This window comes from Corythoichthys intestinalis, chromosome 7 (assembly GCF_030265065.1).
Source record: "Corythoichthys intestinalis isolate RoL2023-P3 chromosome 7, ASM3026506v1, whole genome shotgun sequence".
NCBI classification, from domain to species: domain Eukaryota; kingdom Metazoa; phylum Chordata; class Actinopteri; order Syngnathiformes; family Syngnathidae; genus Corythoichthys; species Corythoichthys intestinalis.
This window is the reverse complement of record NC_080401.1, coordinates 14,853,165-14,872,225: the sequence shown is the minus strand read 5'-3', so window position 1 is coordinate 14,872,225 and position 19,061 is coordinate 14,853,165. Positions and strand designations below refer to the sequence as shown.

At 39.3% G+C, this 19,061-nt stretch overlaps 1 protein-coding gene across 3 annotated transcripts in view; it reads right to left on the bottom strand.

Moving 5' to 3' along the window:
• The window catches only part of rnf220b (ring finger protein 220b), a 55,496-nt gene that overhangs the window by 17,174 nt on the left and 19,261 nt on the right, over positions 1-19,061 (bottom strand). For all 3 annotated transcript variants that reach the window (XM_057841557.1, XM_057841559.1, XM_057841558.1), the window contains exon 3: positions 178-307. In XM_057841557.1, coding sequence (XP_057697540.1) covers positions 178-307 — 130 coding nt within the window. The remainder of the gene's footprint in view (positions 1-177; positions 308-19,061) is intronic.

Genomic DNA, 19,061 nt, shown 5'->3' with positions numbered 1-19,061 from the left:
AGGAAACTACAGGCTGTGGGGGCCATTTTTTTCGTAGTATTGAGATAGTGTTTTACTTTATCGATACCAGAAAACTGAATATTAATCAAATGACTAACAGATCAGTGATAAAAAAATAATAATAAAAGAACAAGGAGATGCAAATATTGAAATAACTAATTTGATGGTTGTGTTTACCTGATTTGAATTTGGCTAAGTTTGGCTAATTCCTGCTCCATGTGTTCTTGCAGCTCCCCTGGTCGCAGAACACTCTGACACACTGGACACACTGGGGCCCCCGCATCATAGAGAATCTTTACCTTGCCACCTGGAGATATTCAAGGTAAGTTAAATAAGCCACAGTTACAAGATTGTCATAACTGTTCACCAACATTCTCTAAAACTGCAAAAAGGTAAATAAGATTTTTTTAACAGGAAAAAATATGGAAACACCTTACTGTACGCCATAAACTACTAAATATACAGTCATGTGAAAAAAATAGGACACCCCATTAAATTCAGTTCTTTATTAAGTAATGTTCACATATCAATGTCTGATCTTGTTTTTCTTTATCTCTGGAAAAGAAAGTGATTTAATTGCAGTTAAGCAACAAAAATGCATTTTGTTTTACTCCGTAAACCAAATATATCAACAAAAATACATATTCTAACTGGGGGAAAAGTTAGGACACCCAAACAACCTAACAGCTACAGTTACCCCCTTTTACCTCCTCCGTGAGACACTTTTTGTAGCCTTCTACCAGTCTTTAACATCGGTCTGAAGAAAGTTTTCTCCCACTCCTCAGCGCAGAATACTTTCAGCTGTGAGATGTTTGAGGGGTTTCTTGCATGTACAGCCCGTTTCAAGTCACCCAACAGCATCTCAATGGGATTAAGATCTGGGCCATTCCAGGACTCTCTATTTCTACTTTTTCAGCCAGTCCTTGTTGGATTTACTGGTATTTTTGGGGTCATTGTCATGTTGCACTGTCCAGTTTCACTTCAGCTTTATTTTTTTTTTCACAGATGAACTCACATGTTCCTCAAGCACCCTTTGATACACGATAGAATTCATGGTGGATTCTATGATGGTGAGCTGGCCAGGTCTTGCTTCAGCAAATCATCCCCAAACCAAGATACTTCCATCTCCATGCTTAACAGTTGGTATAAGGTTGTTTTCCTGGAATGCTGTATTTGGTTTACGCCAAACATGTCCTTTGTTCTGGTATCCAAATAATTCAAATTTAGATTCATCTGCCCAAATAACTGTATTCCAGAAGTCCTGGTCTTCGTCTACATTCACTCTGGCAAACCTCAGTCTGGCCTTCATGTTCTTCTTGGAGAGCGAAGGTTTCCTCCTTGCACGCCCTCCATTAGGGTTAAACTTGTGAAGTCTCTTTCTGATTGTAGAGGCATGCACTTTCACATCAACAGTAGCAAGAGCCTGCTGTAGGTCCCGTGATGACATTTTAGGGTTTTTGGAGACTTCTTTTAGCATATTGCAGTCTGCTCTCGGGGTGAACTTGCTTGGATGGCCAGACCTGGGCATGTTGGCAATTGTTTTGAATGTCCTCCGCTTGTAGACTATTTTCCGGACAGTGGAATGGCTGATTTTATATTCTTCTGAGATCTTTTGAAATCTCTTACCAGACTCATAAGCGTCTATAATCATCTTTCTGAAGGCCTCAGACAGCTCCTTTGATCTCACCATGGTGTTCTCTCTCACTTCAACAGTTAGTCACTCTTAAAGTATTCTGCATTCAGGAGTGGGGCAAACCTTCTTCAGACCAATGTTAAAGACTGGTAGATAGCTACAAAAAGTGTCTCACTGAAGCTATTTCAGCCAAAGGGGTAACACTAGCTATTAGGTGGTAGGGTGTCCTAACTTTTTCCTCAGTTAGAATATGCATTTTTGTTGATATATTTGGTTTAATGAGTAAAATAATGTTCGGGTAATTTTTGTTGTTTACCTGCAATTAAATCACCTTCTTTTCCAGAAATAAAGAAAAACAAGATCAGACATTCATATGTGAACATTTCTTAATAAAGAACTGAATATTTAAAGGGGGTGTCCTAATTTTTTCACATGACGGTAGATAAATAAAATATTTTTTTAGTACACGGTATGTAATGTCAGTTTCTTTCTACTGTCAAAAGTTTCAGACACTTATAGTTGCATTGGTTGTGGCTGTTCCGTAGACCCAAGTATCCTATTTTCATAGTAGTAGAGAAACTGGTACATACGCATGCATGTACAGCAGTATCTCCCTGCCGTCAGTGTGTGGACATCATAGGCTGTCAATAGGAACATTACCCAGGAGGACCACTCGGCCCATTGGGCCCCACTGATGGATTACTGCCATAAGCAGCCAGCTGGGATCCTCAGGAGCTCCACTATATCAAGATTTTACCTAGTAGATGAGGTGATTTACTCCTGAAAGCCATCAATCACTGAGCGCTACTAGGCAAGATGCGCCTAATTTGCCATCTTTGTACAGAGGAGGGAAAGCCAATGGTAGTGCTGGTTATCGTTTTTAAACCAGATGATCCCAAACAGGTTTGGACAGTTTTATGGCGAGGAAGGGCCCGATTGTCACGCTGTCAAAGCGAAATCTGTTCGTACAAGGCATCATTTGACTACGTGAACCCTTAATGCAATGCTAAATAGGACAAAATGCCCTCTAAATAAAACATGGGGTGGAAAATACAAAGTGGTGTCCTTGGGAGAGTGACATTTCTCTTTGTGTCACCGCCTCCCTCCATCACACCTTTTTTGCACCCCCTTGTGCAAGCCTAAATGACTTTTCCCGACACGCATCGAGCGCTCCTGCGCTTTCTGCGCTCTGCCGCCCGGAACATGTCGGCATCAGTAAACAATGAAATCTCGGTGTTGAAATTGAATTTATAACCACATTACCTGCACAGATAACGCCTCTGAATGGTACGGCGATAAGAGCAATGGGATTTGATTTTCAGGTGTTTTATTGGTCCACTTTTGGGATTCCACTTCCCAAACCTCCTCCTACCGAAGGCATCAGTCACCTCTGATTCCACACCAACATTAGATTACAAAAAAAAAAAAAAAATTACTGAGTTGCTGCTTCGTAAGTGCCAGTAGCTGGTTGACAACCACCACTCTTTTTACACATTTCCAACCCCCTTACCCCTGTCCACATAAACGCTGTCAGTATCACTCAGACTCACCGTATTCAGCCTGGGGGGTCTCAGACACACAACAGGGGGCTGTAAAACCTGCTTGCGGGGCTTGTAAACTGTTCCCTCACTACAGCAACCGTCTCCAATGGATTGTTGGCGCGCTGTTGTTGGGTCTTGCCCAGTTTGAAGGGCCTGTCATTTAATGGATTCACTGTGTTAGTGTCTCTGATTGTTTCCTTTCTCTTTCCTAAAGGTGTCTCGCCAGTTCAGCACCTCCTTTCTTGGCTGTCTAGTGGACAGTATGTCCTTCATTTGTTCACTTCGAGTGTGACGATGCCTGTAAATTTCATGTGTGTCACAATGAAACATCTTCATTTACGAATGTGTTGTTGTGAATTATATATATCTAACTGCATAATAAAACCATATTCCAGAGTGGACAATGTAATTTCAAGCCTCACATTTTAAAAAAGGCTGGTGTTGGTAATAACTGTGTTGTCTAGCAATAGATTAATTGTCACTATGTAGAAAGCACAATCGATTGATTAATTGAGCGTTAAAATTCATGTTGATTGCACTGAATGAATGGTTGAGCAATAAAGTATTGAAGCAAGTGAGGACAAATGGAGTATACTACTTAGCAGCCACCGAGTAGTAGTTGGTGATTCAGCTCTAGCTACTTTGCTGTCGAATGAAGTACAGGGGTACCTCTACATACAAATTTTAGTCGTTCCAGGACCTGGCTTGTAAGTCGAAATGGTCTTGGTGAGAGAGAGAGAGAGAGAGAGAGAGAGAGAGAGAGAGAGAGAGAGAGAGAGAGAGAGAGAGAGAGAGAGAGAGCGAGAGAGAGAGAGAGAGAGAGAGATAGAGCGAGAGAGAGAAAGCGAGAGAGAGAGAGAGAGAGAGAGAGAGGTGCGTTAAAGATTTACTTTCACTTTTCATGTTCTGTTGATGGTGTCGGCTACGGAGGACAGTAGCCATGTTGTGTTGCACAAGTTCTGAAATACAGTAATCCCTCGCTACTTAGCGCTTCAAACTTTGCGCCCTCAGTCCATCGCGTTTTTTTTTTTCAATAAAAAAAATTAAAAATACAGATGAGCTGTCCCTAGCCGATTGCATAGTCTCACTCTAGCTCCCTCCCTCCCTCTTCCTGCTCTTTGTTCATCAGGCACGTCAATGGACTTGCTCATTAAAGTTTGCATTTGATCTTGGCAGAGTCACGGACTTCAAAAGCGCCGCATGCGACAATCATCTTTTAACTTGTTAAACAGTTGCTGTGGCAACTCATTGTGTGTAAGTGAGCAGCTTGAGAGGATTTGAGTGGACTCACAATGCAGCTTTTAATAAAGACAAGCGCTTTTCTACTTTATTCTTGTTTAAAAATAATTCGGTGGGACAGTAACATGTTTAAAACTTTTCATAATTATTAATTACATTAACAGTGCTTAAAGCCATTTATTAAAATATATATATGGCGAAAAACACAGAGAAGACTGAAAAAGCAGTTTCTGCTCTTGCACTCCTCTTTAAAAGAAACTGCTGTATTTTAAGCCAAAAGAACTGTTGTGTTTGATAGAACAATATGTCTATATGCTGCCATAGCAGATTCATGGCACATTAAGCGCCCAAACTATTTTTAATTTGTCCGTTTTACCCTGAAAACTCCCGTTTACAGACGTCGCGCAACCGCTTTTGTTTCAACCCAGCCATAAAACAAAGATAATTAACTATATTTATTATTCAAAATGTCTGACATTTTTAGCTTAGAATCATTAATTGACGTCTCGTATTTCGTTTTAAAAAAATAACGACTTTAAAAACTTATTCACTGACATATTTTAAACTTTTAAACAAATTATGTCACAATGAAAAAAAATGGCATCTGTAAAAAAGTCACGGCTGTCTACCTCATTACTATTGCTTAATTGCATTTTTTTTTTGTTACTGTCGCATTTTCTCCGATATGTTAGATAATAAATAATCGATCCAAACAAAGAAAAAAACGTTTGAAAGGGAAAATATATAAAAAGGAAATCTCGACCACTCCTTGATGTCTGCGATTTCTGCATCGCGACCCTTGTTATATTACCATGTTTCACCCATAAAATCCCCAAAAAATCCAGCTGTGGCCATTCAAATCTGTGTCTTGACACTCGGTGATACATGCTACATGGAGTTTTTGGATTGAAACAAGGTAAGTACGCGATAATATTTCGTTAAAGTCATGGTGTTTGTAATTCTGCTCTCGCATGGTCTCACCTCCAGATAGGGTTTTGCTGTTTAAAAAACTTTTTTTTTAAAAAAAAAAGTTCCCTCCTGTTCAAATTTTTGTTCCCCGTGATAAAATTGAGATTTTTAGCTTTCCAATGATGTATCACACATGCATACCGGACAATTTTGAAAGTTGGCCAAATTGGGGGTCTCAGAGCGGAACTTCAAGTCACCTGAGTGTTTTCCGCCACATACATATACATACACTTGGTGGAAAACAATGAAATTGCCACGCTGTTGTAAAACGTATTTCGAGCATGTCGTCATACGTTCAGAAGAATGACGAGTCAAATTTTACGTCGGATGTCGAAACGATCGTATGTCGACGTGTTCGTATGTCGAGGTACCATTGTAATTGATATCAACAGAATTACAGCTGCATCCACGCAAACCTCTGCCAAGCCACAACTCATTCAGCCAGACAAAACTGATATTAAAACAGAAGTTCAAAATACTCAGAAATTATTTTATCCACATAAAACAATGTGTTTTTAAAATAGCAAGAAAGAAAATTTTGTGAGCGCTGACAAATTGCTTAAGTTGCTATTTCTCGCGCATTATCTACAGCCAGTTAACTAATCATTTTTTTTAAAGAAGTTGGGGCGGTGTTAGTTTGTACAGCAAATAAAGAAGCATTAGGATTGTAGTAAATTCCGGTAGAGGAATGAATGAGTACATTTGATTTCTGTAGTCAGAACGCCGCTTGCACTGATAGCTCCGTGTAATACAGTTTCCTCTATGAGATTATGATTAAAATGAAAGAAAAAAAAACAGCACAAGCAAAGCCACAGATCTACATCTACAGATTGACAATGTGGAATTCTGTAATAAAGTAAATGTTTCATGCCACATTCATTCTCCATTGTAAATATGAATGTGTGCAGTGGACCTGCACAATGTCCGATACCCAACACCCTGCAGCATCAAGATCAAAATCCCTTTTTAAAAAAATCCTCAAAACATCACGTACCCTCCCCTAAGGGCCTTGGTAATGGCCGATGCCAGCGCCCATATGACGGCTGCCACTTCAGCAGATGCGGCTAGAGCAGAGATGCCTAACGTGACCTTTAGTGAATGCCACATCACATCAGGCCAGGATGTCACCCGCTGACATTATGCTAGGGCATGAAAAGGCTGTTCTGCAGGGGGAGATGTTGTGATGAACAATCCAAAACCCAAAGGCCCCCTCCCACCCATTCCTCTTGGCGACAAACCTGTGGACGCGGTATAATTTTGATTGACGTGATGCGGACTAGAAAGCTCTTTGAATGGCAGGAGACACGCGAGCAAGCATCCAGTGGAGGCTATGGTGCTTACTTTGTGCAAGCTGGGTTTTTCACTGGCGATAAAGTGCTGAGACAAGTCAGTCTGACCGGCACCGTTATTCCAATCATCAAACAATTCCTTAAGCACACCAGAAAGCCCTCTATAAAACTGTAACAAGCACTTACTCTATATAAGCAGTGGGCATGCAGAGATTTTGGGGGAGGGCGAGGGTTTCAGTTAACGCCTGGTGTATAACTCCGCACTGGTTGATAAGTAGGCAAGTCCCTGGCACAATTTCAGAGGAGTCGCAATAAAAAGCCACTGGCTCCTGCCACACCTGTGCCACACCCTACGAGACTGCCTGCTTACAATTTAAAAGCACCATGCAGGATATTAGTCAGGACTTTTTGCCGTCTGTGAGGTAGAGCTAAACTCCAGAGAGGAGGCGGGAGGGGAGAGTTTGCAGGCCGCCATTTGTTTTTTATAGGGGAAATAATGGCCTATTGAGAAGTTTGGTATTTAATGAGCAACATAATAGGGCCTGTAGTAACACATCTGTTAGCAGCTCAGTCATTTCCTCCACTTTCAAAGCTGCTTTGAAACATTACGTTGACTTGCCTTTGACAAAGTATTTGGAGATATCTGTGCTCTGTTAATTGCATGATAATGCTGTAACAAGCTCGAACAAAGGAAAATACATTTTTCTTCAAGGCTTGACCTCAAATTGCCTCTCTTTGTCCAATCTAATTCTAGCATCCTTCAAAATCTATCCTTCCGACTGAGGAAATCAATTGTATTTAATGTGTTAAAAACACAAGCCACAACCACAGCAACCTTTGCCCCTTTCACAAATCAATGCCTCGTTAGATTGCTAATGATCATTCATTGACTAATAAGATCTGTATCAACCTCTTGTAGAACATTGATTAGCCTTTGTCCTCACTAGTTCTTTGGGATTTGCGTGGAGCTACCACATGTGATGGGAGGCAACAGCTGCAAGTCCTCAGGAATCAGATGATGAAAAAGCTCCTGGTGGGAATGGACAGGAATCTTAAACCTCAAATGGACTCATTCTGAGGCACCTCAGGCTAAATTCCTCTTTCTCTCCTGACCTACAGATCAATGGACATAACCTCTCTGACCGTGGGTCAATCAGCACACAACCCCAAATTTATCTCAGTCTCCCTTTCGGCCTTTCTCTCTCTCATCTTCTCCATTAGTCACCACAATTGTTCAATCAGGTGCGGGTGTGGCCCAGCATGCATGAGTCCAATCATGTCGTTGATGGAGAATGGACTGGCTGGCTTCTAGATTCTGCGGCCACATTTCCCTTCCCAGGACCGCAGGGCGAAGAATCGAACCCTGCCTCCGCTCTGTTCCAGCCAATCAATCTGGCTCTCATTGAGATGCATGGCTCAATGATCTGTGATAGTGAATTACAGATTGAAGAGAGCTAGTGCAAGTCAGGAGCTGTCCTTGGCCATTTGCAGTGATATAAAGCTACTTATGTGTTCACTCACAGCAAATCTACAAGGCAGTTTGAAGACTTTTTCTTATGTAATTACCTTAGATTTAAAAACATATGATAATAAACAGAAAACAGTCTGTAAGCAGTGCTTAATTTGTAAATCATAAGGTAAGATGACAGCATAGGGATGACGAAACAGGCACAAGTCCCGGAACATACGCAGAAAATGGTGCTGAAAACAACACGCAAATGCCCACTTGCCCTGCTGTAGGACTAACAAGCCTCAATTTCAGATAATATCCCCGGTATAAATGTTATGACAACACTTTACAATTTTTTTAGGCTATACTCTGCACAGCACGGGCAATTGCCCACATAACCAGAGGTGGGACTTACAGTATACAGTCAGCAATTAGTTTTTCAACGGGTTTAACTGGTAAAACGTAAAAACAAAAATCAGAGATTACAAATAAATAGCAAAAATCTCCCATTATAATTATTTATTATAATAACAAGTGGGTTTGAGGAAGCTCTCTGATGGGTCAGTTGCCGTGTATTATTCACGATATAATATGACTAGATGATTAATACATGGTTAGGGCCTCATCACCAAATTCATCACTACGCCATTATATTCGTGCCTTGAGTCTGTGGTTTACAAACATATTTATCTGTTAATTCATTATACTTCTATAATAATTTATTCCAATAACAGAGTTGTAATTATTGTATAGGTGCATGCAAGCAAATAAATTGGAAATAATTCATAACGGCGTCGCCTACTATATTGCATTCACCTTGAACTGAGCTGCTGTCCAAACAGTTTTGCATCCCATTCCTGACCTGTCGCTGGATGTCCCACATTCTTCTCCGCTCACTGTGCTCTCTTCTCCTTCTGAATCATACTATAAGTGAGCTGATGTCGCAGTTCCCACCTTTTGCTCCGGCTGCTCTACCGGGCTAGCTGATGCCAGTGTACTGGCCTGTTGCGCCGGCTGTTGGTGGTCCACCTTGCTGACTACTGGCGCTGAACCTGAACAGCTGCTGCCACGGTAGCAGCCTCCTGCCCCTGCTTGGCTGGCTGTCCGTGAACCTGGCTAGCTGCTGCGGCACTAGCCTCCTGATCGCTGCAGCTGCCCTCATCACCAGTTGTTGCTTTTCTGACTCGTTTTGAACCATCTTCCTTTCTTTTTGAAAAAGGACAGTAAATGCAACTGTCTTTCTTTCATGTTGAAATACTGCTTGATCCTTGCTGCTTTCTTCCCAGATGCCGCAAATTTCCAAAGGTTTTTTTTTTTTTTTTAATGTCAGGGGGGTGATTTGTTGGTCCAGCTTTTCAGTGCATCTACAAATCTCCAACTCTTTCAAATGACGTTAATTTTTTAAGCATTAAGCAATTTGTAAGCATTTGAAACAGTCACTAAACAGCAAAACATTTACCATTATGTGGCCATAGTACTTTCACAAAGGGTAATAACACTGGTAGACAAAAAGACCAGCTTTGTTATGAGAAGCGCCCATTCCATTCCCATGGTAAGGACCAATCAACCTCATGTCTTTAGCACTGTCCTTAAGATTTTTTTTTTAAACTACTGTGACTGGTAACCCCAACAAAGGGTCGAAAAAGGAGATGGGGGTACAGATCATTTTTTACAGCACCCTACAGAACTTTAATCACTGGGATCAGGGGGAAGATAATAATAATAAAAAATAAACATGTATTAGTAGTATTACTGGCTTGGACTTAATCATTTTCAAGCATTTTCGATCACAAAACAAGATTTTTTTTTTTTTTTTTTCATTATTTCTGACATCTGATCTGGAGCCTGATAGAGACTTTACACACATCTGAATCATGCACCAAGTTCTTCTTGTTTTATTCTTCCTAGCATACGTGACGCAATGTAGCTCTTACCAGGGGCAATAAAATGTCAAATTCAGCCTTTTGCTAGCCCATTTGCCATGCCGTCAATCTGACAGGATCAAGGAAGCCAGTGAGTGCAGAGACAGATAGAGCAGTTCACCGGTGGCTTGTCATTCATTCTGATGTCATCCACCTGCACTCGCTCTGAAATATACTGTCACATTGTATCACAATGCCAACTCTTGAATCTGTCTCAACACAATGAATCCATCAGTTGGCAGGGTTTGTTTGAGCTAAAAGTAAGTTTTGATTCTCTCATGCTTCTCAGTTTTCAAGTCACTTATAAGGTATGCTTGTTCCTCCTGTATAACATTCCTTGGCACAACTTTAAAAAAAAAATGTAAAAGAAAATGTAGTAAAGTTTATCCTGATCTTTGGTCTAATGTGCCCATTAATGGAATGGCTCTTAAAGCACAGACAGAAAAAAACGAGTGCTATTTTCTCCTTTTTTTAAAGTTGTTTACCACACTATAGGTAAAAAAAAAAAAAAAAAAAGATTAAAAACATCAAAAAGTGTGTATCCAAACTGTGTTTAAACGCTTTTTATTGTTATGAATGTACTGCATCTTCAAAAGTGGATGTGCTCCCCTCATCTGGATATTTTATCCAGTAGAAACATATCCCAGACACAAAAGAAAACGTTGCTTTCCGCTTGCATGCACTGCTATTGTAACTCTCATACAATGTGTAGTGCAGGTGAAGATATTAGATATTAAGTCTCAACACTCCATAGGTAAGTTGAAAGCTCTTTTAAACCACCAGCATACTCCAAGAGAAAACTAAAAACTGGCTTAGATTCTATGAGGGCAGCTGACCGCAAAAAGGCCCGCATCCGTCCATCCCGTCAGAAACTCAAAACTGTGTCATTTACCACCCCATGACATTTCAAGGCTTTAAGCCTGATTGTAAGACATTACCGGTATTGCTAACGCTGAGCACACCCCCCGACTGCTTTACTAGATAACATCCGATACTGTCCAAAACAGTGTTGACTGCTGCTGGTACCTCAAGAGAATATGCACCTGGCACTCTGTGATGCACCTGTGTTTGGGTTAGTCACACTTCCTAAAGGATTGTGTCTGCCTGGAAGAGCAAACACAGAATGGGTCTTATCTTCAGTAAGACACATACTGTATGTAAAAACAACAAAAGAAGTGCTGTCCAATGAACTGGTTTGCTCTTTAAACAAGAGAAAATGACTTTATTTTGATTTCATTAAAACATAACAAATTTGATGGCATAATACGGGCGCACTGTAGACTATTGATTAACACGTCTGCCTCACACTTCTGATGTTTTAATAACCGGAGAAAAGTCCAGGGTGTACCCCACTCGTCTCCTGTGACCCTAATAAAGACAAGCGCTTTAGAGTATGGAGAGTTGCTTTACATAGGACAACAGCATTTCAATTCTTACGGCATTCTTGTGTCTAAATTGCTCAAGTATCGTGATTTTCTTTATCAAATTGAAGCTGATAGATACCAAGGAAAAATGTACAGCTTACAGGTCACTTCTTTATATTTCTCTGTCTGATTACTTACTTTTTTATTATAAATGTATAATAACTGTACAATCAAAGCTATTAATACTTCTTATACCGCTAAAGTAATCTGGAGAGCTTGTATCATGAATTGATGATCCTGTATAAAACAAAGGCTGATTTGTGTTGTATTAAACACAGCCCAACATAATATAATACAATGATTGTCAAAGTGTCAAACTGTAAATGTATATTCATAGACATTCTTATCAGTTGACGGCACACTGGGCTCGGGCCGATCCGTAGCAGGTCTATTTTCAAACACTTAAAATTCAAATATTTTCAAACCCAAAGCCAGTAGTGACCTAAAACCAAAATAGGCACCTTCCTTGGGCATATATGAGTCTCCATGAGCAGCGACATAAAAAAAAAAATTCAAAGTCGTTCCCTAATAAATCCCGCTTAATTATTTTTTATTCAACTATAACAAAACTTGGCCAAAAAATGGCTATAAAATTCTCAAATTTTACGCTAGATGCAAAAAAATGCTGAGAAAATCACCTATATTTCCAGGATCAATAGCAATATTTAGCATATTAGTTTTTGCCCAAAATAGCAACTTTTTTTTTTTTTTAATTTAGTTCTCAACAGCTAACAAATTGCTCAATTTTCACATCAGAAACTTAATACATGCGGAAAGCATGCAGAATCATCTTTGCCTGGCACGGCCAGACTGTTCTCCCTGTGTTTTTCAAACAATAGGAGAATAGTCTGGGACCCACGTCTTGCTGGCTATCTGGCTCTCATCGTTTTTAGATTGAAATGTTACATAAAATAAAACACGTATGGGCGAATTTTTTGTATGAATGCAGAAATGTCTAAATTACTACTTTTTCTGTCCAAAAACTGACATATCATTTGAATGTAAACTTACGCTACTGTGTATGGATACAACATGGCGTCCATCACAAAACAAAGAGCTTTTTAAGTTGAAAATTATTGTATATAAATGCGTACATCCCGCAATTTCTATCGATACGAGCATAGAACAGTCTAGATTCTTGGTTAAAAGCAAAAAAAAACAAAAAAAACAAACAGTTATCATTCATTTTTCGTAAATATTTCGAGCTAAAGTTACGCCAATTTTTTTCCATGCATTATTTCACAACGTTTCAAAGTGCATGCATGGGGCTATTTTATATAATAGTTACCTTGAATCCTCGACCATATCACTTGAGACACTCCTGCCTGCTTGTATGCAGCAAAATTTCCTTTTTCCACCTAAATCTGGTGTTTGAATTTTTCACAGTTGAAGCCAAATGCTCTGCCTGGGTCGGCCTCCAACAGGAAGACGTGGCGCAATGTTTGTGGGAGCTGTCAGGTCAAGTGATGGTGAAGTCTATGGTATATCATAGAAATGGGTATACCGTAATTTCCCGAATATAACGCGCACTTTTTCCCCCCAAAATCAACTTGTAAAATCATGGTGCGCATTATAAACGGGTACATGGATGGAGACAGAAATATATACATATTACATATATACAGTATATAAACCGATTTTTTTTTTTATTGACACGGCCACGTTGTGTTGAAGAAACGTATGCGGCGAACCGTTGCCGACCATTACCGTACGTGACGTCACCATTTTGTTTCGGTAATACTTCACTCTAATCGGCCGAATGATTTCGTCTGTTTTCAATTCTGCTTTTTTCACTCTTCATAAAGCACAGAATTTAGTTTCTCTTCTCATTTGAGTCAACGTTTATTGCAGCTCCGCAACTCGGGACCATAACAAACATAAGCACTCAGACTTCCTGTGTCCGTCAACTATATCGGTCCCTCGGTAAACTCAAACCCAAATAACAATAGTTCCTATTGCTAATGTTGTGTTGACAGCGATGAGCTCTCACAGATTTCCGACTTACGTTCTCACTTTCATTTTACCGTATCAATCCATGGAAGAAACATTTATTCATCATGATGAAACGAGCAAGGTATACAGCAGCCTTTAAAAGAAAAGTCACATCTGTTTTGTTTTCTCCTAGATTCTGGTAAGTTGGAGAAGTTGTCACATCATATTATTACCGTACATATTGTCAGTTTATGGTAATGTTTTGAACTACCAATGTGCTACGCTTGTGCTGTGTTTCACCAGTCAGTTGAATGACATTTCTGTATCTGTACACAAGCTCTGTTTTCTTGTATTCTTCTATTTATTGGTGCTAAAATTAGGGTGCGCTTTATAAACAGGTACAATAATTTTCCCTAAATTTTGCAAGTAAATTTGGGGTGCGCATTATACACTTGTGTGCCTTATATTCGGGAAATTACGGTATTTAATATTATAATGGTCAAATAAAAAATACAAGCACTTTTTGTGTTTTTTTTTCTTTGTTTTTTTAATGTAGATGAAAACCACCATTCACACAGACCTACAAAAACTATTGAGCGTGTTGTCATGTGAATGCCAGCCCTGTACCTGCAAGCTGACATCTTCCCCAATGACACCAAACACACAGGAAAAAAAACCTGCTGTAAAAGGCATAAAATGACTGTGAATATAGTCGAAATATGATAACATTTAAAAGATTAGTATGTGTATTGTCAATGTATTATAGTTCTGTGGTTTAGATGCTAATGCAGTTACTTATGTGCAATTTCTGTGACTGAGTATGAGAGTTGTTTGATGTGTCATGGAGATAAATATATATGGATGAACACAGCCCCAGAATGTCGACATACTGGACAGACATCAAACTGACATTGGGCTCTTGGACCAGGAGTAAAAAATGCCACTACTGTTGTAGTGCTTATTTCAGGCTGATGAAGACAAGAATGTAAATATGCCTATGATACGTGCTACAAACACACGTTACACTCATGAATATGTTGCTTATATGCACACCAAACACTTAGTCTCCGTGAGCCCCCGCCAATAGGGCCCACCGATCTGTCAGCAAACACAGAGGAAGAACAAAGAGGCCTGCGGCGCCGCCTGCGGGTACAGATCTTCTTGTCTGTGTTCTGCCTGAGTGAGGTCAACACAGGAGCAGCTATCACTTCAAGCTCCTCTACTTGACTCATCAGAAGCTTTGAGCTCCTGCTGCTGCAGCTGGTGCTAATGAGGTTGGACGCTCAATAGCCAAATTTGTCCCACTAAGAATCTGAGGTTATATACAGCAAAGGCCTTTTGGGAATTAGATCTCAAAATCTACAGTAGTATTATAATCTGTAGGTCGATCATTATTATGATTATAAACAGCCAATAACTAATATTTTTATGAAATAATTGTATATTAAGTAGCACATATTCTGTGCAATCATCTTGTACATTTATTGCACATTAACATATTGCTCAACTTTTTCCAATGTTTCATTGGTAAGATATGTCAAAATGAGTATGAGACCTGGTTGAAGTTTGTCATCTATGTGGTTTAAGATTTGATTATATTCATTTTTCAACAAATCGCTGACAGCGTGGTGTCACACCGTGCCTTATTATGCAATTACCTGCCCACTTTGTACTTCTAACACACCCACTTGCCAAAGGCTAATCAGAATGAATACCGGTAATTAAAAAAATTAATTAATTATAAATTATATTATTATAATAAATTATTAATTAATAATAATAAATATTCATATTTGATGCAGTCAGCCACAAATTAATGAGAAACCCGCTGTTTGTAGAGGAAAATAAAAAGGTTGAACTAAAGGAGCTTGAAACAACACTCATTCTCATCAAAGGTTATAAAAGTAATGTAAAGGATAAAGAAAACTTCAAGTATTCTGTTTTTATCTATCCATATTTCTTGGTACTTATCCTCATTAGAGTAACAGGGGTGCTGGATCCTATCCTAGATGGCTTTTAGGGACACCCTGGGCTGGTAACAGCCAGACAAAAAAACATTGATACTGTATATTCTCATTAAGGAAATGTTTTTCCCCCCAAAAAAAAAAAAAAAAACAAACAAAAAAAACCATGCAAGCATATCCAAACCAGCAACCTCAGAATTGTGAAACACATGTGTGCTAACCACTCGCCCACTGTTAAAATACAGTCCCTGACAAAAGTCTTGTCGCTTATCCATTTTGTAGAAACAATTGCTGAGAACCTGACTTTTTTATTCAATTGGTTTCAGATATGGCTCATATGAAAGCTAAGACCCTCCCAAATGATGTTGAATGCACAACAATATATTTGTTTTACTGAAAAAAGATATAATATAATGAAGACATGAAGACATAAAGGTCAAATTTTGGCAAGACAAAAGTTTTGTAGCCTACAGAAAGTTCTGTGAAAATTGAACAAAAAATGTACTTCAAATACAAAAATATTTTACATAACATAAGCGAATTAAGTAGTGGCGCTGTGAGATTCAAATGTAATATTTTGTATAACTTCCATGGGCTTGAAGGACGTCATCCAAGCGGTTCGGCAAGGATTCATAAAATTTATTGATGAAGTCATCAGGAACATCAAAGAAAGCAGTCTTGCATGCCTTCAGGGCCGGCCCAGCCTATACATAGACTATGCAACTGCTTCGGGCCCCTGAGCACTAGGGGGCCCCCAATCTGCCAATTGTTTAATTTATATTCGATTTTGTTTATTACATTTTGCTTTATTTGACTTTTGTGAGTTTTGACACTTGATTACAAGCTTAAAAAAATAAAAGTTCTTCCTTAACTTCTTTCTTTCCTCTTTTAGAAAAAGGTTTGGCGCTTTCTACTGTAAGTACTGACAATCATTTGGGGTGAGAAGTTTGAAGTATGCAGTGCAACAAAATCTGATTAATATACAAAATATGGACGTATGGGTTGGATTGCATGTATGGGTTTCACAGTACACTGTGAGGAAATGTTGGGCCAAAAAATATGGGCCCCTTTGCATTATTTTGCTTAGGGCCCCCAAATGGCCTGGGCCGGCCCTGATGCCTTCCAGAGTTCATCAACATTCTTGGGTTTCGTCATCCATGCTTCCTCTTTCATCCTACACATGTCTGGTGGCTGGGCTGGCCAGTCCTGGAGGCTCTTGATCTTCTTTGCCTTGAGGAACTTTGAGGTAGAGATTGAAATATGCGATGGAGCACCATCCTGCTGCACAATTTGTCCCTTTTTGTGGTTAGGAATGTAAGAGGCAGCTAAGATTTGTTGATATTTCAGACTATTTATGTTGCCTTCCAACCTGCAGATCTCTCGCACACCCCCATACTGGATGTAACCCCAGACCATGATTTTGCTACCACCAAACTTCACTGTTTTCAGAGTGTATCTCGTATCTATGCAGGTTCCAGTAGGTCTCCTGCAATATTTGCGGCAACTGTCGTGTAATTCAATGGAAGATTCATCTGGAAAAATCCACCTTTTGCCACAAAACAGTGAAGTTTGATTATTAAATGATAAATCTTTTTTCAGTGAAACAAATATATTTTTGTACATTCAACATCATTTGGGAGGGTCCTAGCTTTCATATGAGCCATTTTTGAAACCAATTGAATAATTAAAAGTCAGGTTATTAGCAATTGTTTCTACAAAATGGATAAGCGACTAGACTTTTGTCAGGGACTGTATGTAAAAATATCCAGGAATGATGCCAGTACCTGAAGCAACAACAACAAAAAAAAAAAAAAATCATCATCATCATCTTAACACAAATGAAGGTTTCCTCTACCCTATGATTAGCAAGGGATTTTCGACCTTTCCCTTAATGTCAAAGTGCTACATTGGCGTAATTTAAACTGAAACAATCCCATAATTATTCAGTGATTGATTTGTAATTTCACTAATGGAGTCTCAGCACAGACAATAGGATGTGTGAAGCGGACTCTACGCTGTGACCCAGCCCAGCGGCCTCACAGCAGGCTAGCCAAGCCCTGCATGTGTGGTCTATGGGGACAATTAGCACAATCTCCATACTAATGACAGCTTGTAATGGACACTGCTGAGCCGATGTGTGCGTTTGTGTGTTTGCATTTGCATGCGTGTGCGAGGGTCTGGTTGCATACGCGCATATCCTTCGACGTAAATATTCGTGCCCTCTGGTGTGAGTCAGTGCATTCAGTTCCTGTGTGCAAGTGCTGTATTTATGTGCAAGTGGTCAGTCAAAAGTGTTTTAGTAAAGTGACCAACATCCTCAGCCCCCTCCATCCCCTCTACACGGTTGGCTTGCAGTTCCAACCGATGCCTGGGCACTCATTAGCACCATAATAAAGAGTTGAGACGACACATAAAAGGTTATATACTGCTGGACGGCTGTTTTCCTACCAATTATAAAACATGTGATTTATGGCAGAGACTCAAAGCTATTGTGTCGAGAGGAATGGGGGAAAGTGTTTACACCCCTTGTACTATAGCATTGAATTTGGTCAACTTTGACCTTTAAGCAGAAAAGGTGAATGTAGGATCTGACCTTTAGGGGTGTTTAGCCCACAGTCATAATTTTAAGCCAATAGTAGTGCATTAATAAAACAATAATTCTGTACGTATAAATACCCCAGAAAATCTCATCTACAGTATACACAAGTTACTGCCAGTCTGCCACTGGAGACAATGCAAGTCTGAGTTTCAAAATAAAACCGTTGAGCAAAAGCGCTGGAGATACATCATGGGTAGGCATGTGTCGATAACCGGTTTGAAGGTATAGCGTGGTATGAAAATGTCACGGTTTCAAAACCAAAATTTTTTTCCGTCATACCGTTCCTAAGGTATTAATTTTTTTATGTACCATAAATGTAGGGAGAAATCCCTAGCTTGCAGCTGCAAGGCTCAACACTCCACCACTGGTTGTTGATCAGTGTCAGTGAGTCAGCTGTGCAACACGATGGTTGAAGGAGGTGAAACTCCTGAACTTTTTACCCCCATCAAAGAAAATAAAATCGCTGTCATGGGAATACTTCGGCTAGAGAAAAGTTACAGATGACCGCGGCTCAGAGGAGGAAGGCCAACCGACATGTAAAACATGTTTGCGGAGGGTGGCTGCTGAGGATGCAATACTTCCAATATGATTTCGCATTTAAAATTTAAATTTAAAGGTTGATAAACACTGTCATCAACTTTTCCAACCAGATACGAGAGTTAACTCTAGCATGTTTAGTGTTTCTAGCGGTGGTAAAACGTGTTGGGTTTTTTTTCCTCTCTGGCAGCTGTCTGTGTTGAGAAGGAGAGTGTATACTGTATATAATGTAAACATGATACGAGTCATACACACATGCTTTTTATGGAAAATATTTCAGTTATTTTTGTTTTGATGATAATAATGTTGAGCTTTGGCTTTTGGTTTAGGCTCACTTAAAGGACTGTATTTATTTAAATTTTATTTAGAATAATTTTATTTTTGTTATTTTTTCAATTTATTTTAACTTAACATTGTACTCATGTTCCAATTTGCTAATATTTCAATAAATAAAAATCCTGTTCAATGGAAAAAAGTTTTTTTTTTTTTTTTTTTTAACCCAGATATCTAAATCTAAATACATTTTAGAGCTGTAATTGCAATACCGTGAAACCGTGACATT